Raw genomic sequence first — 27,970 nt, 5'->3', positions numbered from 1 at the left:
ATGGATGTCCAAGCTGGATTCTTTGCCACACAGAGCACACCTCATCTCCAGCAGATGAACAAAAGCATATTAGACGTTTGTCTGTCACTATATTGAAGGATTTATTTCCCTTCATGAGAGTGATACAGATATTAAGTTATAAGGCTTTCTCATTACCCATGCTACAACCACCTCGCTACCTCTGTTTATCTCTCGTCTCCCTCTCACACCCTTTTCTCTGCAGTACCCATTATGAATATCACAACTGACAGTGTCTGGGCAGTAATTAGTATAATAATGTAGCCTCAAGCTCTGTGAAGGTTACTTTTGAGAGGGTGAGATATTATGAAATCATAAAGCTTTCTGTCTCACCTTCACCAGACCATTTAACTGGTATTCAACTCTTCTTTATGTAGCACACAGGTGTATACATAGCATAACTTATGTATACAGTTTATACACAATTTACAATTTATATAATTTTTGAAGATGAAGATGTTAACATGCCTTCTTTTCATTACTATGCATAGATTATATCTGAAGAGGTTGAAGTTAATTATTTTTTCACTTGTTGTCTTCAAAACTTGTATTTACTTATTTTTTCTCATCAGCAAAGTTTAAAGTTGATTTGTTCAACATAATTGCCATTCAGTTGTTTTCCCTCAGCAAATTAAATTAATTTAAACCGCATATTGGGTCAGCAAAAAAAGGCTTGTTATGAAGTCTAATTGATGAGCTTTGGAGTTTGTCCAAACGAATCAGTTCATTTCCCCCTAAAGTTACAGGAGGAGATTGATGCTGCACATATTTTTACACTAATAGAAGCCGGCTACGTAATTCTTCGCATGCAGGCTGGATGAAGGGAACAGCTAGCCCAATTCTGTTTAGTCCAACAGGGAAATACTTTTAAAGTAAACCTTTTAAGGCATTCAAACCACCAAGTAGCTTATATTTTCAGTCACATATGTTCTAGTTGTTTGTTTGTTTTTTTCATTTTTTACTGTATTTATTTTATTAAAACGGCTCTCAGTATTAATATTATATTTATTTGTAATTATTTGTTTATTTTAACTAAATTGTTGGTATATGTTGTAGGGAAAAAAAGAGATGTACTATGTACACTTCTATGACAAAGACATTAAAAATAACAATAACAGCATAAATTAACCATACATGTCTGTGCTATAACAGAGCAAAATGAAAAGGCGCTGCAGGCTAGTAATTGTAACGATGGTGACGACCATAGTCCCAAATTGTCAGCTTCAGTACATGACAGTGGCTGCCATCCGTCTTTAATAAGTCTATACACAGTGTTTAGAGTTGACACTTTTTTAACATATGTCATTTAAAGATGCCACTTTGGTCATTTTTCTCTGTTTATTTGTATTTTCTAGAACAAGTCATTAAATAGCTAATGCTGAATTGTACCAATTACATACCCTCAGTGCCCACTTCAAAAGTTGATGGTAGTTCTCTGGACAGCTGTAAACCATTTCCTTGCACTACAATAGCTGTACAAAAAGGAGCTGTCATTATCCTGTCATTCTAATTGCTATTATTATTAACATTATTATTATTATTGTGTTTTAAAGTTATTAACAGGTGATTATTTCCTCGTGTTATTGGTTTTAACTGCAGGGCTGTGTTTCTCTCTCACAGTTTTGTCTGAAAGACCAGTTTTCACCAGGTTTAAAACTGCACCCGGTGTGCTCGTCTCACCGGGCAGCGGACGACTCATCTTTCACAGAGAGCAGAGCGCCAACAAATTGCTTAAATTATAGTGATGCGCACAAAAGCAGAGAGTTTTGATTTTGAGTTTCCGATGTCGAGTTCGTACCATGTAATTTTGTAATTCAACCTTCTATTTCAAAGGATGTGCCATTTCACATTCATTCACAGTGCTTTTTTTTTTTTCAATTGCTTTTGACTGATTTATAATACAACCTTTAAACAATGCATAATGTTTTTCATTTTCAGAGTGACTTATATGCTGTTACTTTTACCCTGAACCTTATTTCACATTTCAACCGAGGTTATTTATTCAACATTTGAGGCTGGCAGATGGAGCGCTGTAATAACGTGTCTGGATAACCTGGATGTCTTCTACATATTAGAGTCAAAATCATTCATTTTTTAAAACCACAGCTGTTACTGGATTGGGGTTAATGAACTTCATCTTTCTCAGTTAATGTCTCTATTGAACTGTTTTTTCCTGACATTATTCAGTTACTCGGTGTGAGCGAGTGTTTTCTCACCCCCAACTCGATTTGATTTATTACCAAAAAATGTTTTCTGCTATAATTTCACTCTGTATCATACTCTCTGGTAGATTCTTCTGAGGTTTTGACATAATGTGTTTACACTGCACTTTAAACAGCAATAGCTGCACAGGTGCTGTGTGTCAATTCTGCTATTGGTGTACCCATGTTGTTTTTCTTGGCCATTGAAAGTTTGATGATGTTCAGCCTTGAAAATGCTTTTTTTCAACTTTTTACTATTGTCACTTTTTACCTAGAGAAAGTGCAGAGAAAAAACCCTAAATCCTACTTGTACAAGTGAAAAATGACTGAACTATAATGAAATGACCTACTGCTCATAGTAGTACTCGGTCTACCAGATCATATCCCTGGATACACTTACATAGATATGAAAAAAAAAAGGCTTAGTGGATTTTGTCAGGTTGAAACACGGACATCATTTCAACCAATGTTCTGTTTCATAACATTTCTATTAAAAAAGTCTCCATAATGCCTTCAAGCCCTTCCAACTGGGTATTTTCAGCTGGCAGGTGGACGCAATCCTTTGACTGAGTTAAAGGTTTTAGGAATAGGAATTGCTATTTGTCCTATATTTGTCCCATTTTAGTGAAACATCCTCATAGTGATTACTTAATGGGTCTTCACTCAAACTGTGCTCAAGGTCCTTTGTCACTTTGTGATTCCTAGAAGAATCGCTACTCAAGTGAGTACTGGTTGGGACTGCAGTGTATGCTACCTTGAGCTATGTTAGGACTGATTAAGAACCACATTAACATAAGATTCTCCATCCATCCATCCATTCGCTTCCACTTTTCAGGGTCGCGGGGGGCGCTGGAGCCTATCCCAGCTGTCATAGGGCGAAAGGCGGGGTACACCCTGGACAGGTCGCCAGTCTGTCACAGGGCCAACATACAGGGACAGACAACCATTCACACTCAGTGACAATTTGGATTATCCAATTAACCTATCCCCACAAGCTGCATGTCTTTGGACGGTGGGAGGAAGCCGGAGTACCCGGAGGGAACCCACGCAAACACGGGGAGAACATGCAAACTCCACACAGAAAGACCCTGGCCTGATGTTGGAATTGAACTCAGGACCTTCTTGCTGTGCAGCAACAGTGCTAACCACCGTGCCACCGTGCTGCCCAACATAAGATTCTAATGTTGATAAATTTTACATGTGCAAAATATTAAAGAAAGAACTTTAGACAAAACAAAATGTTGTGACATGTTGAAATATTGCTTTGTCACACATGTTGCACGCCAGTGCATAACGGTACCCTGTTAGATGGTGAAGATCATGATCTAATTGGTCAGTGGAGGGAGTGGTCCTAGTGGTTGACTCCCACATTAGTAAGGTATGGTTGGGGCCTTCCTATCAACAATAATTGTTCTTAATAATAGTATAGTCAACACAACTGGCATGCACGCATGGTTTTAATGGCCATGGTTACTACTGACCATGTAATATGAACATTAATTTGACAGTAAATGTAAAAGGTGAGTTATTATTAATCTCTGACTCTGTTCCACATCTTGTCTTTTGTCTTGTCTTCCTCCCCTCACCTCCAACTGGTTGCAGCAGATGACTGTCCCTCTCTGAGCCGGGTTCTGCTACAGATTTCTTCTTGTTAAAAGGGAGTTTTTCGTTTCCACTGTCACCATGTGCTTGCTCACAGAGGGTCATTTGATTCTTGAGATTTTATCTCTGTTGTTGTAGGGTCTTTACCTTACAATTTAAATCACCTTGTGGTGACTGTAATAGTCATTTGGCACTATAGAAATTGAATTAATTTGAAAAGAATTTATTTACGAATTTGTCATGGATTAGACTGTTTGTTTGTGCAATACAGCCAAGAGAACTGATCCCTTTGGACAGAATAAACTGTTAATTTGTTACAGTAGATTATTGTGCGATCTACTGTACAATATAAAGCGCCTTGAGGCGACTTTTGTTGTGATTTGGCACTATATAAATAAAATTGAATTGAATTGTGACTGACGATTTTGTTTGCTGCTATTTTATCACATTTGGATGACCTAAAATTCATTACATACAAATACTGTCTCCAGACAGACTAGGGTCTGATATTACAATTTTTCCTCAATGATTTATATACTGGGTATCACTCAGCATCGTTGTCATGACATGCCGAGTTATGGCAAGACCAGTCACTCACACCCACCTCATCACGTACTGTATGGACCTCCTGTAAGAGAAAAATAGAGAAAGAAAGAAGAAAAGATTCCCACAAACCATTTTCCTGTGAATGGTTTAATTCTATGGTATCGATCAACCAGCTTTAGATCTACTCCACCAAGGCACCAGGTAAAAATAGCCCACACTATCAAACTACCAAACAAAATCTAAAATAATGTCATGAGGAAAATAGAAGCAGAGCATTCCCTGTGGTCGACTTTGGTAGAAATAGATATAGATATAGATATAATTTATTTCGAACATGCAAATATAATTGAAATAACAACAGAAAGAAAAAAAACGTAAAAATCATCAAGTTTTCATGTATATATCTTTGTCTACAGAATGCGTGTGCTCGAAAAGGAGTAGGATGAAGTTTATACTTTTCTTGTTCCTACCCCCTTATTTCAAATTTCATTGCTTACAAATCCATATCCAGGATTCAACATTATTTGATCATATATGGTTAACTATGTACAAGTCTAACACATTGAACATACACAAATAAAAAACATTTTCAGCACGTAAACCAGAACAACAACAAACTACATTTTTACATAAACTAATCACCCTGTCTATAACACCCGCTTAATCTCTGAGCTTGTTTTATATCTATGTGACAAACACCTTAATGAACACTTAAGGTTGGGTTACTCAGGCCTTGATCTATAAAAAAAATGAGGACACAATCAGACAACTCAGTCACTGAGGGGAAGATTTCCTATATTCATGCAATTTATTATTTTTGAACAATCGTGTGATATTTTTGTATTGATGTACTTGTCTTGATTTCATCTGTACAGGTGTTCCACACACTAACTCCTCTGACTGTAATGCTCTGATAATTTACTTGTCCTTACTACTGGCTTGCTGAACATAAGGATTCCTCTCAGGTCATGAGTATTTGGTCTTATTTGGAACAAGTTCTGAATGTTGTGGGGCAAAGATTTATTTGCTGCTTTGTACATTGTTTGCGCAGTTCTGAGGTCAACCAAATCTTTAAATTTGAGAATATTTAATTTGATAAAAAGTGGATTTGATGGTTCTCTTGAAGTAGCTTTATTTATTATCCTTATTGCTCTTTTTTGCAGAATGTATATGGGATAAGTGTGTGTCTTATACGTGTTTCCCCACACTTCCACACAGTATGTCATGTACGGCAGTATAATAGAACAATAGAGAGTATATAATGATGTTTGATTTATGAGATCCTTGACCTTATAGAGAATTGCCAGAGACTTCGATATTTTGCCTTTGACATGAGTAATGTGGGGAATCCAGGATAGTTTGTGATGTATTATCACACCAAGGAATTTTATTTCAGATACTCTGTCTAATTCAGTGTTATTTATTGTCAGTTTACTGTTAGCAGAATATGTGCGATTCCCAAATATTATGAATTTTGTTTTGCTCAGGTTCAATGTTAATTTATTATTAACCAGGTCTTCAGATTATTTAATTCAGAAGTTGTTCCAAGTTACTTCCACAGCACAGTAAGTTTGTATCATCGGCAAATAATATTATTTTCAAAGACTTTGAAATAGCACATATCTCATTAATGTACAATATGAAAAGCAGCGGCCCCAAAACTGATCCTTGGGGAACCCCACACACAACAGGTTTCAGTTCTGACTCCATGGCATTTATTTGGGTAAATTGTTTACGGTTTGCAAGGTAACTGTTAACCCATGATAATGCCACCCCTCTGACCCCATATGTACATAGTTTGTTAAGTAACAGGCTGTGATCAACTGTATCGAATGCTTTCTTTAAATCTAAAAAAAACTCCGACAGCATATTTTTTGTTTTCAATAGCAGTTGTTACTGTATCTATAAACTCCATTAAGGCATGCGTTGTGGTCCTTTTGGGTCTAAATCCATACTGCTGTTCATATTGCTTTTTATGATAAAGTCATATAATCTATTGTAAAATATTTTTTCCAGTATCTTAGAGAACTGCGGTAGTAGAGAGATGGGCCGATAGTTTGTGAGAAGATGTTTATCTCCAGCTTTATATATTGGAACTACCTTTGCAATTTTCATCTTATCAGGAAATAAACCACTTTGTAATGACAGATTACAAATGTAGGTAAATGGTTTCACAATACATCCAAAAATATCTTTAATTAAGTGCATATCAATGCCATCACAGTCAGTTGATTTCTTGGAGTTAAAGGATGTAACTACATCCATAATTTCCTCTTCATCTACTCCCCTCATAATCATTGAGTTTGCTACATTAATAGTTTTAGTTTTAGGAGGGTGCCCAGTTTTTACAATTTCTTTAGCCAAGCAGGACCAACATCAAGAAAAAAGTCATTAAAACCATTTGCAATTTGTTTTATGTCACTAGTTGTTGTATTTTGTATTTGAAAGTTATTTGGATATTCCAATCCTTTAGTTCCTTTATTTACAATATTATTTAGCACTGTCCACATGTTTTTCATATTTTTTTATTTTCATCTAAAAGTTTACTGTAGTAATTTCTTTTACTGCTTCTCATGATCCCTGTCAATTTATTCTTATACCTCTTATAAGTTTGTTCAGCTTCTATTGTTCTTTTCTTTAAAAATGCCTTGTACAACAGATTCTTTTTCTTGCATGCGTTCAATATCCCCTTTGTTGGCCATGGTTTTTTTCCTGAGTTTTCAGTTTTCTTTGTTTTATTCACCAGGGGACAGTGTTTATTGCAAAGAGTTAATATTATTGATAAGAAGTTTTCATAAGCCACGTCAACGTCTTGAACATAGATGTTACTCCAGTCTTGATTGTTGAGCTCTTTCTTGAGGCGGCAAATTGCTTCTTGTGTTTTATGTCTACTTAATTTCTTATTAGGTTCACATCTGTTAATCCTGGCGTAGCTCTGTACTGTTGCAAAAACTGGTAGATGGTCACTTAAGTCATTTATTATTAATCCACTTTCAACATTGCTGTCAACAACATTAGTGAAAATATTATCGATAAGTGTAGCACTATGTGAGGTTATTCTTGTTGGACGGCAGATTAAGGGATAAAGACTAATGCTGTACATTGTATGGATGAAATCAGTGATGGCACTGTTCACAGTTGGATTCAACAAATCTATATTGAAATCACCACATATAAATGTCATTTTCTTGTTGTTAATGGGATTGTACATCTTCAACATTTCCTCTGTGAACATTTTTATACATGATCCAGGGGTCCTGTAGATACAGCTGATTTGCAGATTCTTTGACTTTTCAGCTTCTATTTCGATAGTTATGCACTCCATTATGTTATCCAGTGCTAGTGACAGTTCACTGATGATTCTACATTTGTCATTTTTATCAGTATAAAAGGCAACACCCCCTCCCCCTTTTTTTATTTCTATTGATGTAATACATGTCATAGCCATCAATCTTCACTAAGTTTTGAGCCCCATCTAACCAAGTCTCTGAAACTGCAATGACAGTGAATTTCTTAGAAAACTGTGCCAGACAGTCCAGGATTTTTGAATGGTTTGAATTGAGGCTCCTACTATTAAAATGTATGATTGATATTACATTATCCATTATTATATTTTGATTGAATTGCTCATTTGTATAATACTCACATTTTTGATCATACTTATTGGTATAGAAATTGTTTTCAGGGTCTATATCATTTTCCAAGTCCCATGGTCTGTGATCAGTATACTCAAAGGGTTTTAGTCCCAAATTCTTATATACAATGTTCATATATGGGTAAGGTTCATTTTCACCTTACTAAGAAAAAAAGTGATTATTTATCACAGTTTTGTCATGCTATATGATTTATTTCTATAGTTGGTGTCTCGAGTTGTTTTTTTGGTTTTTTTAGCATTTCTAGTATTTTTCCAGTTCTGAAAGTTCTTTAATGACCACAACTTTTTGTTCTTCTGGTGTTCCTTTGAGTTTGATGTAGACCTTGCAGTTTGCAGTCCATGTTGATTGAATCTTGTTTTGTCTTCTTAGTATTCGTGCTTGTTGTGCTATGTCAGCATTTTTCTTTGTCAGATGCTCGTTTATGTAGACATTGGTTCCTCTCAGCTTCTTAGCTTGTCTTAGTAGCTCCTTTTTTGATTTTCTGTTCACAAAACGAATCATTATAGATGGTTTTCCACTATTATTTTTCGAGGCAGAGGATGGCAAGCTTCAATATCTTTACTATTAATGGTAATTCCCTTGCCACTAAAGAAATTGAGAATTTGTTGCTCCAAAGAGTCGATGTCAGCTTCAGTGGGCTCCCTGCCTTCCTCTGCCACTACAGCTCTGGCATACGTTCTGTGTTTGGTCTCCAATCCACTTACTATTAAGTCATTCATACGGGTGTACTGCTCTAGATCTGCCACTCGGGACTCAAGTAGGGCAATTTTTTTGTCCTTTTCTTCATTTAGTTTTTGCAGTTCTTTAATCTGTCCCATCATATCCAAAAGCAATTTCTGTTGTTTGGAGATAGTAGAAAGCTCTCCTGACATGTAATTTAGAGATTTCTTAATCTCCTCCATCTCATCCTCGGAGACTGTGGCTTTCTTTGGTGGCATTTTGTAGGCGGCTCAGATAAGATGCAAACACACCTGTTTAGTTGTTGATGCCTGATGGTGGATCCTGGGCCTGGTGCCTGGTGGTGGATCCTGGGCCTGGTGCCTGGTGGTGGATCGGTCATTGGTCTTTGCTGGTCACAAATGTTTTTGCACACAGTTTTAGGAATATTGTCTCACAATTAAAATTTAGGAATTACAGCCATTTTTACATCATCATTATAGCTTCAAACACTCAGTAAAATACGGTGGACTTAAATGTATCACATGACAGCGTCCTTGAGTGTTTCACAGCATCAAGCCAGACTTTTTTATTTCTCTTTTTCTTCTCCAGAGATCAGCACTCTGTGAAAGATCATCTCCTTGCTGGTGGAGATCAAAGAAATGAAAACCAATTCCAGCAAACCACGAAATGACAACACAGTTGCACCGCAATGTCTGAGGCATCAAAAGCCTTACCTGAGTATTATATTTGATTCAGTCTAATAATAGGGCTGATTAAGGAGAAAATTGTTACATAATCAATAAGACTTGGAGTTGCTTGAAAAAAGTGTAAAAACCTGAGCAAAAGTTCCTTTATTTTAGTTAAAGAATAAAAGGGGGTAAAAGCTGACAATGACAATCTTATATAACAACAAAATCTTTTATTGCGGAGTCAAGAGGTTTCATTTGTTCCACTTAGAAATGAGTTTCAAAAGACAAAATACTAAAGGCACCATCTCTGCATAATTCTTCTGAACACAGATTTCTAGTTTGCCTGTTGCTGAATGCAAACTATACGAACATGATAAAAAGAAGCTATAGCAAGATCCCGCCTCCCATCTGTACACAGTTTCAAGCTAAATGTCAAAGGTGCCTATAAGCAATCTGATTTGAGTGTGGCGGTTCCAGCTGGTCCATATTTATTCTCAGCTCTGGGACAGAGCATCAGGTTCACGCTGGGCTATATCTAGACTTTGCCATGTCTCAGAAGAGTCTTCTCTCAAAGAGTGAACTGCTGAGTGATGAATAAAAGTGCCAACATGATTCGCAGTCAGTGCTGTTTTCATGGCTCGGATGAAAACGATAAGGTCGAGCAGCTTTGAGAAAATCTCATCATTAGTCCTCTCACAGGCCAGGATTTAATTATCTACACATCCAAATCGTCCGCTTCCCCCTTCTCAGCAGATTATTCTGCTCCTGGAGGATCATAACCATGATGCCTTTCGCCTCTTTCCTTGCCTGCATGGTAAAACAGCAAAATAAGGATGCCCCGTTTATGTGTGTGTGTCTGCATGTCCTTCATGGGGGATGGTAGGACTGGTTGCATGATGAATAGGTGCAGCGTGTGTGTCTGCTGTACATGTGCTTGCATGCATGTACGAGTGTGTCGGCGAGCTCTAGAAATAGGTTCATGTAAAATTAATCTTCAGACAGAAAATTGACCCAGATTTAGTGGAATCTCATTGTGCCTAACTACATAAAATGAATCCCATGACAAAGACAGAGCGCAACAATGACAAGAGGAGCTAAACAAGGGGTTGCTGATTAAGAACTAAAAAAAAAGGAGCAAAAAGGAGGACACAAGGAAAAGAAAAGGAAAAGAAGGAGGCGGAGAGCTGAAGTGAGCAGAAGAGGGGGGGAAGCAAAGACAGAGAACAGAGATGTGCACTTATACCTCCTCTGAGAGCATTGTAATGCTGCTGCTTTATGTCTTAATGTTGATCACGCTGACTCTGGTGGGACCTCATTAGCTCAAGGCAGAGAACTGTGTTCAGCCATCTATTGCCTGGTAGGGAAATACACAAGTTATAATGTAATAATATTAGCTGAAGGCTACAACTACAAATGCTAAGTTGTTCAGTAGCCTCGTCTGCCTCTGAAGTAATTTAGTAATAGAGTAAGAATAGTTGATATAGCTTGATTAATAGTCTCATACCAGGCTGTACTGATTTTCTTGTGTTTGCATTGAGCAACACATAAAATATGCACCAACACTGGGCCAATCAATTGTCTCGATTTTTGGGGGAGAGACAACAAATAGTTGTAGATGAACTAGTAGTTATGTGTAGAGTTTGATGCAGCAGATAAATGCCGAACAGTCTGTGCGATTTAGCAAAAATACTTCTTCTCGTTATAATAAAATCATACTCAGCAAATCACAGTGATTGAGGAAGAAAGCGCCAAGCATTGTTGTTTTTTTCTTCTTTTTAAGGTGTCTTTCCTCTGCTACATATGTTCTATACAGCTTATATTGTTTTCACCATCCAGTTGGAGGGAATCAGTTTGGGAATTTGACCAAATGTCCCACGCCCTCATCTTCCTGGCAGTCCTCTTCATCCTGCTATTACCAAATTAAAAATCCAACAAGGTCAATAGTTATTTTCTCAGACACACGGTCTCCACTTCTCACTAAGAATATCCCCACGGGTTCATCAGCCTTTGAAATTCCACTGGGCACCAGACACTCGGTCCAGACACGTACAGTGATCCCCACCAGCTGTGGATGTTTACTTGGTAAGATTTCTGGACTCATTATTTTGGTCCTGCTGATGGCTCATGACTTGCTTGTTTGTAATAACTATATTTCAGTAGGAAGCATTTATCTGCTGCTGTATACTTTCCCACAACACCATTACAGACAGACGGATAACATTATCTATTTCTGCATTGCCAGCTGTGGCTCATTTCCTTTTGAATTTTGTCCAAGTGCTTTTTTAACTGAGATGTGTAAAAATGTACCATTGTGTTCCCCTCAGTCTTTCAAAATAAAAAAATAAATAAAAGGATGCATATTTGTTTGCATTAAACTTTATATTTATAACTCTACAATAGACACAGCCCACTGACTAGAGCTAGCTTTTGATTTAGATCACTTTCGTTCCCATTAAAATGGCACCAAAATCCTCAACTCTGTAGGGACACCGTATGCCAATACAGCTGTCACTATACTTGATGTCAAAGCTGAACAAGTGTGAATGTTACAACACAATTTAGATAATTATTTAGCCTTAAATTCTCTTCTTTAAAATTCTGACAATTCAAGTGGTAAATGTCTTGCTGCTTTTGTCACACTTACCTTTGCTAATAGCTAATACTAATACCCTAGCTAATTCTGGTGTTTCAGCTACACTGTAAAACCTGACCAGTTAAGTTAACTCAAATGATTTGGGGAAACCGATTGCACCAATTGATTCAAGTTTTATAACTTAAACAGTTTTGGGTTATTTAAGTACTTTATTAGAGTCCCGAGAACCCAAAGCAAATATGATAATGTAACTCAAATGCATTATGTTTATTTACTCATTGTTTTTAGTATGTTTTAACTTAAACCATTAAATTTGTTGTACTAAGATGCTGTATTTATTCAAACTTATTTAAAGTGTTACATGCTCATATTCAAATTAAGTTAAATTAACTTAAATAGTTGTATTTAAACAACTTAATCCATTTGGGGAAACCGATTGCACCAAATGGTTCAAGTACTATTAACACAAAACCAAGCTATCGTTCTTTCCAATCAGTTTTTATTAACTTTAACTGCAGAGAAAATACAGAATGAATACAACCATACTTTGAGTCATAACCTATGACTGCTAAAGCCATTATCAAACAAACAAATAATTAGGCATTTTAAAACTTGCGCTTTTAGGGAATTTTGAATGGTTTTTTTAGCATTTTGAAAATCAATTAAATATACAAAACACAAATTTAGGTGTACATCATATAAAAAACAATAGTCTAGAGGCAATTAGAGCCATAACAATCACAATTTTAAGTAACATTTAGTATAATAATGAAATCAGATGCACTACAGCAATGCAACTATAGAAAACAGCTGAACTAACAAAAAATATTCTCAAAAGTATTTGTGGCTTCTCAACAGTTTTGCCCAGACCTCGAATCAAGTAAACTGGCACTCATCACACAATTAAAAAAATAAAGCTTGAAAGTATACTGTACACATTGACTAATTATCAGTTATCTTCCAAAAGATTTCCATGTAACTAAAAGGTGTTTTTAGAAATAAGCTTAAGATTACACACTATGTAAAGATTTTTTTCAATCACAAACAAAACGTCAAATATGGATTGTCTCCTTATTCTTAGCTTTCTCCACATTGCTTTTTAGAAAGCTAATTACCCTGAACAAATAAAACTATTGAAGCCATTCACAGATAACTGAAAAAGTACGACTATACTGACAGTGAAAAACAAACATCATCTACACAAGCTCATTTTTTAGTGTCTGCAATTTTGGTTTTAGTTGCTTTCTCTCATCGTCTAGCTTCAGCAACACTACTTGAATGAACTCAAAAAAGCCAGTACACTTCTCAGGATAGCTCAGATGCAGAGCATAGATTAGCCCAAACAAACACACCAGAGCATCAGTCCATGAGTGATGAGTCATAACAACCTGATCTTCAAGTACTATGAACACTTGGCGTGGTGAGAAAGGAACTCCTCCAGGCACCTCCTCTTCATCGACATCAGCAACCAGAGCAATTGTGGCTTCATAGAACTCAATTTCCTCCTATAATACACAGTGCACAATTATTCATCTGTAATACCTCTGTTAAAAGTATAAATACAAATGGTCAAGCACCTTTCTTCAGTTTTTCAAATTCTATATATCATAACATGTTTTAAATTGACAGTGAAGGTTCATTTTTCATTCATCCAGTCAAATCAAGGATGAAAGAAGTTTATAAGTCATTCAACTTCATGTCTTCAACTTTCAACCCAAGTCCAGATGACTTATAAACTCCTTTCAACCTTTTTTAAATTCAAATGTGCAAATTATTGTAATACCCAAGTACCTTGCATGTTTTGAAAATCTCTGAAGAATCCTCCTTGAGGTACATTGGTAGGCCGGCCAGAGCTGCTGTTCTAGTTGCATAGATGTCGTTTTTGTCCTAAAAACAAAATAAATAAATAAATAAAATAAAGATATATATATATATATATAAACATAACAATGGCAACTGCCAAGCAAGCAGAATAATAATTAGTATTTTTAAATACCTGTTTTCCATATGCCAACAAAAGCTGCTCCATCCTTTCACCGACCCGTCCAGTTTTCCTCTTTTTGTAAAGTCCAATCAGCTGAGGAGCATAATCATCCAGTGCAGCATAAAACACATGTGGCAGATTCTGATTGGTGATCCGATGAAATTCAAAGTAGAGCTGAGGAGAATTCCAAAAATATTATAAGCAAAACACAGCATACTATATGAACAGCAAATGTTATATACGTAGTTGTACTTACCTGTGTCTCATGAAAGAGTGCTGGCCATCTGTCCTTGAGCTCTGATACAGGAGGAGAAGTGGTGACAATCTCTTCACGCCGGAGGGCAAAAGTGCGCATCATATGCTGATGAATGAGAGGGATGTCTCTTTCTGCTGAGGTCTTCTTGAACTCCTCTACCATCTCAAGTCTTCTGGTTTCCAGAGACTCCCTTGTTTCTCCAAAAGGATAAGAAGGAAGGAAGTTGACCTCACCTCTCCTAGGTCTTTTAATATTGGCCCTTGGTGAAGCTCCATCTGGGTTTGTTCTGCTGCGCTTTCCAGCATTCACAGCAACATCCATGATGCCAGCTTTAGCCAACTTCTTTCTTTGGTTTCCCATTTTATATCTCAGGCTATTCTTCCACCCTTCCCACCCAGTGTCAGAATTCCTCTCTTTCAGACAGGGGTGTTTTCTAACTAAAGCTTCTGCAGCCTTGCCAATTTGTGTTGTACTAGGGTATGCTTTTAGTTTGTAGATTTCTTCCCCCATTGTCTCAAGTATGTTGTGTTTTTGATCTCGTGTCAGCGTAATTACTTTCCCATTTTTATCAAATGCTGCATTACCCTCTCTTAATACATGTTCCACTTCATAAGAAAATGGCGGAACAATAAAAACTTCTGGCCATCTACTAATACGTTCTGGTGAATCTATGGTATCAGTGCTATCAGTCTGAAGGATTGTGTCATCAGTGCTCGTTGAAATCTGGTCCAGCTCAACTAACCTGACAACTTTAACAGATGCTATAGCTGACAGGTCTTCTATTTTAACCAAATTACACAAGGCATTATCAAAATCTGGGTCATGAAACTGAAGCCGAAAGTCAAAAGTAAAATTTAGCCTACATTTGATCTCATCTATGAGGGCTTGCACACTGTTTGGACGAGATGGCAAAATAAGTTTTTCAGCATTATCCTTATCAAGGATGACCCTTAGCTTCAATATTCCTGTTGCCTCCATCTGAATTTGTTATTTCTGTAACAGACAGGTTTCACATATTATAGTGGCATTTTAATGCATGTTTGTGTTTACAGTTATTTACAAAATATTAATTGTGCAAAAATATAAAAACATTTATGTGAATACAAAAAAACTGAATAGATGAATTACCTTTGCATTGGTTCAGAAATTGGTGGAATCAGCTGATGTCTCAGTTCTGTTTCTTTAGTCAGACACTGGAATGAAATGGTTTGTTGTTAGAATGAGTTCATTTGCTATCTTGTAAGCAACATGCGGCATGTGGTCAGACAGTTGGCACAGAGATTTTACACTGTGACGGAGACCCCTCTGTTGATTCTCTGCTACTTCATATGAACGCAAGTGCTCAACGTAATAAGTGTCATAGTCTTTCAAGAGAAAATAAATGTTGTTTCTGATGAGCAGTACATTAAGAATCTCTTTGAACTCTGGCAATGCAGCATAAGCACCTGTGCATACAAACATGCCAATTGCAAAGTTTGTGCCATTAATTGTAACCTTTTTTGTTGCATATATTGTGTCACTGTCAGCAATACCTGAAATAAATAATTGTGTATCTGCAGGTAATGATGAAATGTACAAAGACTCCATTTTGGATGTTTGCACAGGTGGTTTGAAAAACGTTGATGAGGACAAATAAAATGCCATCATGCTTTGATGTCTCTCTGCCAAAGTTTTTAGTATATTTTTGTAGTTGTGAGTGTCATGAACTATTTTTTTGAAAACCTTATGCTTTCCCTCAAATCTCATTGTCCAAAGATGAACTAAGGGACCAAAGCACTTTATTAAGTGTGGGTAATGCTCGATGTAATGATGCTTTGGCCTGAATCGAACATTAGGAAACACTTCCTGAAAGAGTTGTCTGTGATCTAATATTTTACAGGCCATGTACTGAATGGTCTCGTCACTAAAAGTATGAGACATGGCAAGCTGAACTACGTCCTTTAAATCCATTAGCACTTCCCAAAAAGTGTCTCTTTCTGGAACTTTGGAGCCAATGAGAAGAGGCAACAGTCTAAGAAGGGCATGATTTTCATGCCCGTTCCCACCAATGGTCCCTCGCCTGGCAAAATTTGAGGGTATTGGATGAGGGCGATCAACTTTGTCAGAATGTTGGTAGGGAAAGCGCAGAATTGCTCTGTTTAAGTCTTCTAAGGTAAAATATCTCTTAGAAATCAAACCTTTTAAACAATGTGCCAACTCCACAGGAACGACACCTTCAAACAGGTCGTGTAGGAGGTCAGGTGGGAAGCCTGTGACAGGATGGAAGAAAGAGAGATGGTCAGAAAGAACACAGGGGTTTTTAACACCATAGTTTTCCTCAATGTCATCATTCTGAAGCTCTTGCACAAGATTATCATGAGCATCTTTTGTTCTCATTACATAATTCCCTGTAACAGCATTTTCTGTTTGCATTTCTGTTTGGGTGGCATGACAAAACCTACAGAAATATGTAGACCTGAAACTCTCATTGAAACCAGCAAGTCCATGGGCAGCAAGGTTGTCTGCCACAACAGAGTAGACAGTGCCTTTAAGACATTCACCAAGAGTCTCAATGTAGACACCTACTTCTTCAAGAGTTTTCAGATCATTTAAGAGTGGTGACAACATTTCCTTAAACCCAAACTGGCGTACATCATTGGAATTGCACAGCAGAGCAAGCTGAGTGCAGTGTAGAGCAGAACGAGATTTAACTGGAAAGTTTGCCAGTGTCCAATAAACTGCAAAGACTTTATGTATTTTCTTTGAGGTACCAAGTGGGTTTGCGATTTCAAAATCATCCACATAAAGTATTATTGACAATTTCTGTCCCTCTTGTGACAGTAGAACATTTTCCTGGTAGTAGGATCCATCACAAAATGACATGAAATGTCCAGGAATCTGTGTGGGTGCTTGTTTAATTTCTTCAAGCACATCATTTTTTTTCAACAACAATTGCAAAGATGTGAGAATAGGCACATACATATAAGTGTGCTTTGACGATTCAATTAAATACTCCACAGGTTTGACATATGGAAAATTTGCTTCGTAATATGATTTCCTCCTCTTTGCTGTAGATAGTGGTCCTTCAGATGTGACACATTTATGTAAAACATTACTATCAGAAACTGCCTGACAAATCTCATCCACCAGTTTGTCCGTATATGTACAGTTGTGCTTTTTCAGTATATCTACAACTGATTTTCTAACCAGAGGTACTGATAACAAAAACAACTGATCAATATGCTCAATAATCTCCTGTGTTGCTCTCTGGGACACATGGAGAATGGTCTGTGTTGGGTCTGTGTTTCCACAAACCCCGCTAATTCTAGAGACTTATTCATCATGAAGAAAACAAGACAGTCGATCGATCCATTACTTGCACAAGGGAGGCCTCGTCTGTGTCCAGCACGACAAAGAACCCCAAAAATGGTGGCCTCCTCTCGCTGCCTTTTATTGACAAACTTCAAACAATAGTTTACAAAGCACCTCCCCTTGCAACCCCCCTTTGGTTACAAAGACAAGGCACTGTATGTAAATGTATACACTGTGTGTGTGTGTGTGTGTGTGTGTGTGTGTGTGTGTGTGTGTGTGTGTGTGTGTGTGTGTGTGTGTGTGTGTGTGTGTGTGTGTGTGTGTGTGTGTGTGACCTCCTGCTGACCAAAGGGTCATAAACCCAGGAAGCTTACATCAAAAGAAACAGATCTTTCAGATAGGATGTATCTACAATAAAACCTCCCCCAGCACAGAGTGGCTGGAGAGGTGGTCAGGATCAAAGGAATGGCTTTGATCCTACTGCTTAAACTAAGACTGTACAAATTTAAGAAACACAATGGCAACATTCAACAATTAGACTTAACATTTCCCTCCTTTTTGTCATTGTTCTTAAATTTCAACTTATGCACCCTTTGTTTAGACAGTGTCAGTGTAGATTTCATTCATGCACAGTAAACTACATCCTATACATAAGCAAATCAGTATCAACAGTTCAAAAACAGGAATTAATATCTTCAAAAGAAGATGCCACCAAGGACCAGACGGTAACCAAGCTATCCAGCCTTGTGGCGGATCTACTCCTGTCGTGCAATTCATTATGTATTTCTTCAAGTAAACAACTGAATGTCAAAGGTCAAACAAGAAGAATCATCATTCTCAAAAATCATATGTCACTACAATCCAACTGTATACAGACATAGGTATTTAAATGCATCAGTTGACTTTATTGTTTGTCCATATGGCTCTCAGCTAACTTCAAAGCTGCAGCAAGTCAACACCCTTCTTTATGACTCCTATCAACCCCCCAAATCTTCTCACTGTAGGCATCCTGTGGGGGTTAGAGTCAACTTGTGAATTATCTGCATTTACAACTCTTCTCCTGTCCTGTTGTCACCGCAGAAAAAGCTTTGTAAAGGAAATTGGATCAAGGTGTTTTGATCTTCTTGGCTCAAAACCTCAAGTGTTCATGATGTAAATGTAGACAAAAGGCTTCTCTGTTTACATCCTTCTTGCAAAAGACAAAAGAATAGGTGATGTTGCCATGTTCCATGGTTAATCTCCAACTTGGGCTAATCCATTGTCCTTCGTACACATAGGCAATTGGCCTGTTTCCAGTTCGTTTAACTGTATAATGTCCTGCAACAAGTCATATTCTTTGAGTCAGACGAGCAGGTCTGTCTCACCAGAGCAGTTCACCTTCCCAGCTACTGGTGAATCAACCTTCCATTCAGGTTCAGAGCAGTTGAAAAGTTGGCAGTGTTCCTGGATGTGTTGCTAAAGCAACCAAACAAACTGTCTCGCTCTCAGTGATGCTACAGGGCCACAGTCCAGAAGAATGTGTAGCCAGTGGCATCACAAGCATAACCATTGGTCTCGTTGTTTATGTGAGCGGTTGTGTTCTTAAACTGCCACCAGTAGTTGTTGAAAACCCATGCTGGTACTGGGTGTGGTTTGCTCTGTTCCAGTGCGCTCCCTGTCATCCCACTCAGGGTCCACAGGCACAAGAAGATGCACAGCACATTCCCAGCCATTCTGATGAGTACCTGTGGCTCAGTTGGTTTCTTCACCGGATTGAGACGAGGGGCCCTGGAGGCTTTCCCCCCCCTTTGTTCCCGGTCTTCCTGCCACTTACTCCGAGCTGGCCTGGATGTGTGTCACCTTCTTGCAGTGCGCTTGATATATCCAAGTGTTCCTTCCAGCAATCTTCACTGCTGTGGTCGTCGTCAGCAGCATCCGATATGGACCTTCCCACCATGGACTGGACCAGCACTTCCTCTCCATGGCCTTATCATCATCCAATCTCCAGACTTCAGGCTTTGCTCCTGCGAAGAAACAGAATCATCTGGCAGATCATTTGTTCTCATGACTACTTTACTTTTAAACATTTTCAAGCATCTAATCTGCTAATATGCTCTCTCTTCTGCTTTTCTATCATCACTACAGAAGACTGGAACTCTAACTCTAACTCTAAATGCTCTAACATGTGTAATCTCAAAGAGTCAGACCATTCTCTGTTGGAGTAATCCTCATGTACTTATTCTATACAGTCTAACCATGTCCTGCCTGTCTTCCTAAATCTTAACTTTACTGTCTGCAAAAGTTTTTTTTTTTTTTGTTTTTTTTTTAAAGTATTTAATAATCCTAGAGTGAGTATAACGACTGCTCATCTCCCTCCTGTTTGAGACATGGCATAGCCAATGGCTCAAAATAGCAGCAGTCTTATACAAATTATTAGGCAGTACTGGTTTATCACACAGATAAAAAAATCATCCTGCAAGCTTGCTCCCTCTGTAAGTCACAACTGTTTTCCTGCAGTAGGTGAGTGGGCCTGCATGTCTGCTAATGCTGTACTGATAAAAGGTTAACACCATGTTTAACTAAAGCTGCCTCTTTTGCGATCTTATCTGCAAAAACTTTCCCTAATGCAACCGGATCTTTCCCTCACATGTGTGCTGCACATTTACAAACGGCAATTCCACTGGTTAATAACGCTGCCTCCAGCAGATTTTGCAAGAGTTTGGTGTGTTCTGCAGGTTTCCCTGTAGAGGTTGTCACCCCTCGTCTCACTCACTGCACTACAAAGAAATGTACAGTAGCAAATGTATACTGCCTATCAGTGTATATTGTCTCTCTACAGCTTTACACGCTTCCGTTAAAGCTAGCGTCTCTGCTGCTCAAGCAAACATGAAACATGCTAGTTGTCCTACATAGATAACTCTCTCTCACTGTCAGCTACAGTAAAACGTGTTCTAGTCTGTCCCTCTGCTGTTGTAAAACTCAAATCATCAACAAACCAAACCTTTCCCTCAACGAGTGGCACATCTATTAAGTCATCCCTCAGCTTACACTTCTTCTCCTCGCGCTCTCTACACTCATGAGAAGTGCCCTCCTCCGTTGGCAAAAAGGGTTTGGCAGATTCAGAATTCTGCACCACTTTATGGTAATATGTGTGGTTGTGAGAGTAACAGTAACATTAAAGACAAGTGTCTTGTAGGTGACAGAAATGTAAGTTTAGTCCGCAATAGTAAACATCTACCTCGTGTGGAACTAACAATTGCAAAAGGTGAAATAAACTATTGAAACATTGTACAGCTTAAGCTGCTGCACATACTGATCTCACGCATGGAGGTAAAGCACGAGCAACTAGAGCTAATCTTTTAGGATAGTAAGTTACTGGCTTCACTTGTGGAAAAAGTGCTGTTAGTTATTTTACAGTCACCTGGCATTTGTGCTGTTCACAGAACCACAAGTCCATCGCTGGACCTCCTCTGCGCTGTCACTTTTTGGAGCTTGGCACGCTCCCTCAGGTTCCATTTTGTGGGCGATCCTCTCAGTCACTCCTTCTCATCATGGCATCTCACGACATCTACAAATTGAAAAAATGACACTCCTCTCGCCACACGGCTTTCGCCATGTGTCAACTCCCCAATGAGACATGTACAAGAGTGTTGCACAATCTCCCTAAAACAATCTCCAGGGTTTGTCCCTTGGAGCAGCTTCACTCCAAGCTGTAACCCTGTGTAAGAACATTAATCAGCACTTAAATGTTCAGCTTGTTTAGCTCCCAGCTCCTGTATCACAGAAGACAAAGTCTTAAATTTAAAACAACTTCACATTTGCAACCAACTGTAGATCATAAGAGTAATAAAGTATTCAGCATCACAGAGACAAGTATCATTGCAGGTTTATTCTAAACTCATTAAACTTCTACTTTTTCCCATAATTTGTTCCAAATTATTTAACATCTCAACGTCATTCCACATTATAATCAGTGAACTTCACTTATAGGCCATCAAAGCCTCATCTGAACATGGATGCACCACTTGCATAGGTTTAATACTTGTAAATAAACAGCTAATCACACAAATCACTGCAACAATAATAGTAAACATTGTTTAATATTAATTCTGGACCCCACCTCTTGACGCATGGACACTTCTCATGCGTCAACTCACCAAACCTGGATCCCTGTCTTAAAAACTGGCTCCACCAGGAGCCTGCATACACAAAATCTGGAATAAAATCAAACTTCACACGTATAAACAATTATATCAAAAAAGTAATACGCATTCAGCACGGGCGAGACAAGTGTCATGTGCAGGTTTTCTCAAATCATTAAATCACTATCATTACCATAATTCGCCTCAAACATGGATCATCCCATGTGCTCAGTTAACATTAATGTAATCGGTGACTTCTCTTAAGCAAAGTCACTCCACTCATATATTTATTATGGGTCCAAAAGTGGCCAGCAAATGAGCCCATAATAAACTATTCCATAAATATCGTAATCTCTTATTTGTTTTACTCATGTCACTTGTCCGCTTCTGCCGAATCCTCCACAGCATTCTCAGAGAAACAAACATTAGCAATACCCATTGACTGTGGTCAGACGGAGGTCAGACACAGGTCAACAGGTTCCAGAGGTGCCATAAAAACACCATAAAGTTAGCTAACCCTAGCCGTGGAAAGAATGTCATTCACATATAAACCCAGAAATCCTGTAGTGGGAAAGAACATCAACCAGTTGTCCTGGTATAAATCGCATCATCAATTCACATGAAAAACTGCAATGCTGTAAGAAAAAATGCAAATGTTAGCGCTGCGCAGGTGTGTACACACTTTCTCACAGTAACTTCTGTGAGTACCACAAGCCCATGAATAACACACCTCTGATAGATTCACAAACATAAAAATGGCATTTAAAAGGTTAAACCATCACGCAACCTCAGATGTTACTATCATCTTTCTGCTCCTGTAACAGAGACACACACAGAGATACATCCACACCTTTGTCAAGTGGGGGTTGACTTCACACAATGGTGTTAAGTCAGTCAGTCAGTTCCCCATTTATTTTAAAATTCTTACTCATTCACTCAGTGATTCCTTCTTTTGCTAATTGTGGAAATTATCGTCGCATTCGTTTCCACGCTCAGCAAAACAACGTCATTTCAAAAAGAAAAATAATTTAGACTGGATTTCCTCGTTGAATCCTTTTGGACAGGAACTTGTTTCCTGATTGTCCCAAATAAGAGCCCATTTTAATTTTGGAGAAGCTCACTTTGCAACAGTTTTCTTGACGACGCTTCGATTCTAATCGTGCAGATCTGCTCAGAGATCATCTAACAAAACTTTCAGTGCACCATGAAAGTAACAAAATAAAAGAAAGAAAATAAAAGAAATCAAAGAAAATAAAGGAAAGATAGGCCTTGTTTAAATCATGACACGTGTTCTTCATGCCAGGGGGATAAATCGTAACAAAAGACAAATCAAACAGCCAGTTTAATCTCAAACATTCATCCAATCAGCCATACACACAACATACAGCATAACCCTGTTGTCTTAGCACATAATCAGTTTTAGTTCTCATGTAACTAAATGTGTGTCATGGTAAAACTTCTTCACACACCAGAAACTCACAATCAGCTCACTCAACTCACTCATTTAAGACCTCTCATCAGCATTCTGCTTTCTCCTCTATAATGCAACCATCTGTCCTCCTATAATATTCAGTCCACTAGTCTATGTATCACTTTCATCTTACTAGTGACTTGGACAAGATGACAAACAGAATCTCATGCTTAAGATGCTGTCTGGTCTCATGAGTATCATTGTATGTGTATATGCATGTGGGGTTAGTATGGTTAATGCATTTTCAGTATGTTTTTGTGTTCATCTCTCATCACACTTCCATTATTCTCATCACTGCTTAAAACAACACACATCTCTCTCTGTTTTTTTTTTCTTTAACTGTACTTTTCTCCAAAACAGAAAATAGCATTACAGCTGTTTCAGACTGAGAAACACCAAACACTCATCATGCTATCATTCATCCACACAACTATTTTATTTCTTTTTGTCCACTGGGCAGGTGACCTGCAGAATCACGTCTGCCCCAGCTGGATACCTTTCACACACACCATGACGTCAGACACTCTCACACTCGCGGAATTGATCAGGAGAAAAACTTTCTTCATCTTCACACTCTGTTACAGAAACACCATATGTTTTGTTTTTTGTTTTTTTGTGTTGTGTCAGGGATGGATATGTAGTTGTAACGTTTGTGTTCATTAACTTTACTTTCTGTTTCCTACCCTGCCAAGTCTGTCTTGGACTCAATGCTGCTCCTAATATGCCTTTAATCTCTCCTCCACTTCTGCCTCTGCTCTCTCACGCTCTTCTCTGACTCTACTTTCTGCTAACATTCTTGCTCTTCCTAATGCTTTTCTACGGTGTTGTTCTAGAGTAGTTGCAGTGGATTGAGCTGTTTCATCCTCAGGTTTCACAACTACTTCTTGCAATATTGCTCTTTTAACATTCTGTGCTTCTCTCCTCTTCTGAGCCTGCTCCAGCCACAACTTAGCAACTGCTAACTGCAATTCCTTCCTCTGCTTCGCTTTACCTGTTTTACCTGCTACACTTACAGATATTCTTTCTACCAGCATTTTACACTTAACTTCCACTAATGTCCCTTCAAATCCACATTTCTTATACCAACAACCTACATACTGCGTGCTGCCTGGTAAAACTTTCTGCATAAATTTTACATCTCCTTCTAAGGCAGACTTACACATTTTATTCTCCATTACAAGACAACAATCAGCCACACTCACGCAGACCACGTCTGGCCCGCACACACACACAACATAGGCCTATCGCTTGCGTCTGCACGCACAGCTAGCGCTCTCTGTTGAAAACTCTCAAACGCCCCATATGGCGGAGAATTCAACCTTCGGACACTCTCCAACGCCCCAAATGGCGGAGATTCCGGACTCTGAACCTAGGTTCTCTCCACGCCCCCAATGGCGGAGAACTCTCTACGCCCCAAATGGCGGAGAAGCCTGCGTCTCTCTCACGCGGCTAGCGCGCTCCCGGACTCACGTTTAACGCACAGCCCGTAGCCGCTCTCTATTGTTTTGGGTCCACGTGCGCTCTCGTGACCAGCGCTCCCCGGGACTCAAACGTTTCACGCAGAATCACGGTGACGCGTATCTAGGATCCCACATTCATTCACACGGTTATAGAGACGCTCTCTAAGGCCTTCTGTACTCACTGTTTGTTTACGTTCATGGGAAGAGTCTCTGGATCCCGTCAATCGTCATCCATCCCGAGGGGAGGTCAGGCGCAAACTTCCCGGCCTGGTGGCAAGCCAAAAACACCAGGGCTTTACGTCAATCATCCCAGACGTTGCGGTGGCGTCCTCTCCCTCTCCTCGGTGGATGCAATGTGTTAGGCTCCGGCTCCGAAGGACCAAATAAATGTTGGGTCTGTGTTTCCACAAACCCCGCTAATTCTAGAGACTTATTCATCATGAAGAAAACAAGACAGTCGATCGATCCATTACTTGCACAAGGGAGGCCTCGTCTGTGTCCAGCACGACAAAGAACCCCAAAAATGGTGGCCTCCTCTCGCTGCCTTTTATTGACAAACTTCAAACAATAGTTTACAAAGCACCTCCCCTTGCAACCCCCCTTTGGTTACAAAGACAAGGCACTGTATGTAAATGTATACACTGTGTGTGTGTGTGTGTGTGTGTGTGTGTGTGTGTGTGTGTGTGTGTGTGTGTGTGTGTGTGTGTGTGTGTGTGTGTGTGTGTGTGACCTCCTGCTGACCAAAGGGTCATAAACCCAGGAAGCTTACATCAAAAGAAACAGATCTTTCAGATAGGATGTATCTACAATAAAACCTCCCCCAGCACAGAGTGGCTGGAGAGGTGGTCAGGATCAAAGGAATGGCTTTGATCCTACTGCTTAAACTAAGACTGTACAAATTTAAGAAACACAATGGCAACATTCAACAATTAGACTTAACAGTCTGCATTTTCAAGAAAAATCCAGCCAGATTGTATTGCAACTGCTCTTCTAAACCCTCAATTCCACTGATTTCACTGGTGGATGCCACTTGATTGTCATCTGATGACTCTATTGAATCAAGTTGCATGTCATCTTTTTGTTCTACATTTATAACACTTTGCACAATGCCTTCATTGTAACTTGTTGAATTTTGGTGGTCTCTGCATTTGTGGGCATTGAAGGTTGTGTATACATTGGTTTTAAAATTGCAGTTCTTGAAAGGACATGGAACAGTTTCTTTTCGTTTTAAATGCCCCCTCAGATGGATAAACATTTGGCTTTCAATAAATGGCTGCTTAAAATTACACACAGGGCAACAAAATCCATATTTATTCAAATCTAGATAAGAACCGTCTTTTCTTTGTGTGGGAGTGTGCATTCTTGACATGTGTATCTTTAATGAATTAAATGTACTAAATGTACACATGCATGTGTTGTAGAGACAGGGTAAGGGTGAAATTGTGGAGTACTGACCATGGTTGAGCCGATAATGCTTCAACAACATGACTTTTATGGCAGTAGAAAAACTACACAACTTGCAATTCCACATTTTGATGCCAAATCGTTTTAAAATCACCTTTACTGGCTGTCTTTAGTGCAGTGCTGGATGATCTCTCGCATGCTACTGCTCCTTCAATCGTGAGACTGTAATAACACAAAGCCATGAGGACAGAAAGCTAGCAGAACAGTTTTTACTTTTAGACTTTTACTTCACTTAAAAACAGTCAACCTGGATAACACAAGCTTTGAAAACAGTAACTACAGTTCATTTTCAATTCTGGTTGGTCAACTACACTAAATGTTATAAAATAATAAAGCAATTTTACATAAGTGAAGTACACAATAGGCTAACCCTTGGAAAGTACAGAGTCAGAAACGTTTAGGTTTGGTGCAGTGCAGCTTTGAAAAGGTAAATTATTTCACGACTAAAATGCCACTAACCATCATACTTTAAATTTGTGAAGGTGAACTTGTCCAGTAAACTCTTAAAATGAACACTAAATAAATTTTCTACTATTTTCACTGTGTCAAAAGTAGGCTACATTTGAACTTGATAAAGTTCAGAGTCAGAAAAGCCTAAACACTGATTTTACCAAAAGTTTTGTGCCATGCAGTTTGCAAAAATTAGACTACTTACCAACTATTTGATTGAAACAAGCCACCAACCGTTAATTTTTTAAATTGTGAAAGCAGACTCCATACAGCGCTAGGCGGGAATTGTGTGCTGGCAAGCTAAGTTACGAGCTACTACAACAAAGTATGATAAATTACAACAAAGTACAACTAAAACAAAGCAGTCTGATAAATGTACGTTTTGTATGCTAGAAGTAAGCATTAACAAAAAAACATAAAAATAACGTTTATCTTGTACTTTCCACTCTTGCAAAATTTCTCTTGACGAGACTTGTGTCTCATGGCCGACAAGTCCAGGCAAAACGCTGGGGGCGGGGCTGTGGATGATGACTAATACAAATGAATTAACACTACTTAAACAGTTTAAAGCAACAGTACTTAAAACATTACAAAAACATCATGTGTACTTATTACAATAAAGTTATTATAACATATGTATACTTTTGGGTCTACCTAACACACTTCATGAAAGTTACTTTAACTATTTTTCAGAACTGAGTAAGAACAACTTACTTCTTTTAGTAAGATGCACTGTTGGGTTTTACAGTGTATTAGTGAGTTTGATGTAATGCTGCTTTTGCTAATAGCACTGCTGGCCAAAACAACCAAGTGGGAAGGAATTTGACTTAAACCTGGAATTATCTGCATACTTCAACTGGACAACTTTATTTCTCCAGAGGCATATCAAATGGCTAAAGACCAGTCCTGCTTTTTTCTTTATGCACACACTCACACAGACAGACATTCGTGTCTCACAGAAGAATGATTGCGGTTTAAAAGTCTGCGACACTCTTATTTCCTTGATGTGACTGTCATCAATTATCTGATCTCATTTCATTAGAAGCTGAGCGACATGATAGCTAGTCCCCAGACCACATGGCCCTACAGCAGAGAATCAATGAAGAGCTGCCGAGTGAATGACTGGTAGATGGTGGTTCAAATGGAGATATGCTGAAAAGCCAGCTTGAGCCTGTGAGCTGAATAGTTATGACTCAATCGTTTATCAGCTCACTCACTCTGACTCTCCTGTAGAGTGACTTCATAGTGCAGGAGATCTGCAAATGAAAATGGGTTTGACATTGCCAGCTATTTCCAGATGCCAACCAATGTTCCCTCTAATTTTTCACGTGTCTGAGCGAACACACAAACTCCCTGAGCGGTTCCTTGGACCACTGTGAGCGACATCAGACGTGTGCACTGTGGTCACGCCGGCATTCGAATCCATCCAAGTTTTATGGTTTATTAAAATAATCAAATTACAGCATTTACATTTATGTTAGACTACTTTTAATTAACTGCTTTAGCCC

The 27,970-nt window shown here is 38.6% G+C and overlaps 1 protein-coding gene, 1 long non-coding RNA gene and 1 pseudogene across 3 annotated transcripts; all 3 read right to left on the bottom strand.

Annotated features, from left to right (window-relative positions):
* Nucleotides 1-8,263: 8,263 nt before the first annotated feature.
* On the bottom strand, nucleotides 8,264-8,895 carry LOC146706125 (uncharacterized; annotated as a pseudogene).
* A 3,588-nt stretch (nucleotides 8,896-12,483) lies between these two features.
* Nucleotides 12,484-26,972, bottom strand: LOC146706123 (uncharacterized). 2 transcript variants are annotated; one of them, XM_085464148.1, is made up of 8 exons: nucleotides 26,668-26,972; nucleotides 26,107-26,174; nucleotides 16,383-16,454; nucleotides 15,334-15,398; nucleotides 14,206-15,198; nucleotides 13,962-14,123; nucleotides 13,757-13,852; nucleotides 12,484-13,470 (listed from the first exon to the last, which is right to left on the bottom strand). In XM_085464148.1, the coding sequence occupies exons 5-8, from the start codon at nucleotides 15,181-15,183 to the stop codon at nucleotides 13,162-13,164; spliced, it is 1,545 nt and encodes a 514-aa protein (XP_085320274.1). In that variant the 5' UTR covers nucleotides 15,184-15,198; nucleotides 15,334-15,398; nucleotides 16,383-16,454; nucleotides 26,107-26,174; nucleotides 26,668-26,972; the 3' UTR covers nucleotides 12,484-13,161. The 2 variants fall into 2 exon arrangements, with proteins under 2 accessions (XP_085320274.1, XP_085320275.1); XM_085464149.1 differs by lacking the exons at nucleotides 16,383-16,454; nucleotides 26,107-26,174; nucleotides 26,668-26,972 and having other exon boundaries at nucleotides 15,334-15,591.
* LOC146706124 (uncharacterized) lies at nucleotides 17,553-25,483 on the bottom strand. Its single transcript, XR_014921450.1, has 2 exons — nucleotides 24,731-25,483; nucleotides 17,553-21,043 (listed from the first exon to the last, which is right to left on the bottom strand). It is a non-coding gene; the product is annotated as an uncharacterized LOC146706124 (long non-coding RNA).
* Nucleotides 26,973-27,970: the final 998 nt, after the last annotated feature.

This window comes from Copadichromis virginalis, linkage group LG7 (genome assembly GCF_057382275.1).
Source record: "Copadichromis virginalis isolate Kocher_CV1m ecotype Utaka linkage group LG7, C_Virginalis_male_GT1.1, whole genome shotgun sequence".
Lineage (NCBI taxonomy): Eukaryota > Metazoa > Chordata > Actinopteri > Cichliformes > Cichlidae > Copadichromis > Copadichromis virginalis.
Note: the sequence above shows the minus strand (reverse complement) of the source record. Positions and strands in the feature narration are given on the sequence as shown.

Bases quoted from the DNA above. Each gene is read 5' to 3' on its own strand.
- LOC146706123 (XM_085464148.1), bottom strand. From the start codon at position 15,183: ATGGAGGCAACAGGAATATTGAAGCTAAGGGTCATCCTTGATAAGGAT. The intron at 14,124-14,205 runs GTAAGTACAACT...AATTCTCCTCAG, and splicing joins CACTCTTTCATGAGACACAG to CTCTACTTTGAATTTCATCG. The intron at 13,471-13,756 runs GTACTTGGGTAT...TGTGTATTATAG, and splicing joins AGATTTTCAAAACATGCAAG to GAGGAAATTGAGTTCTATGA.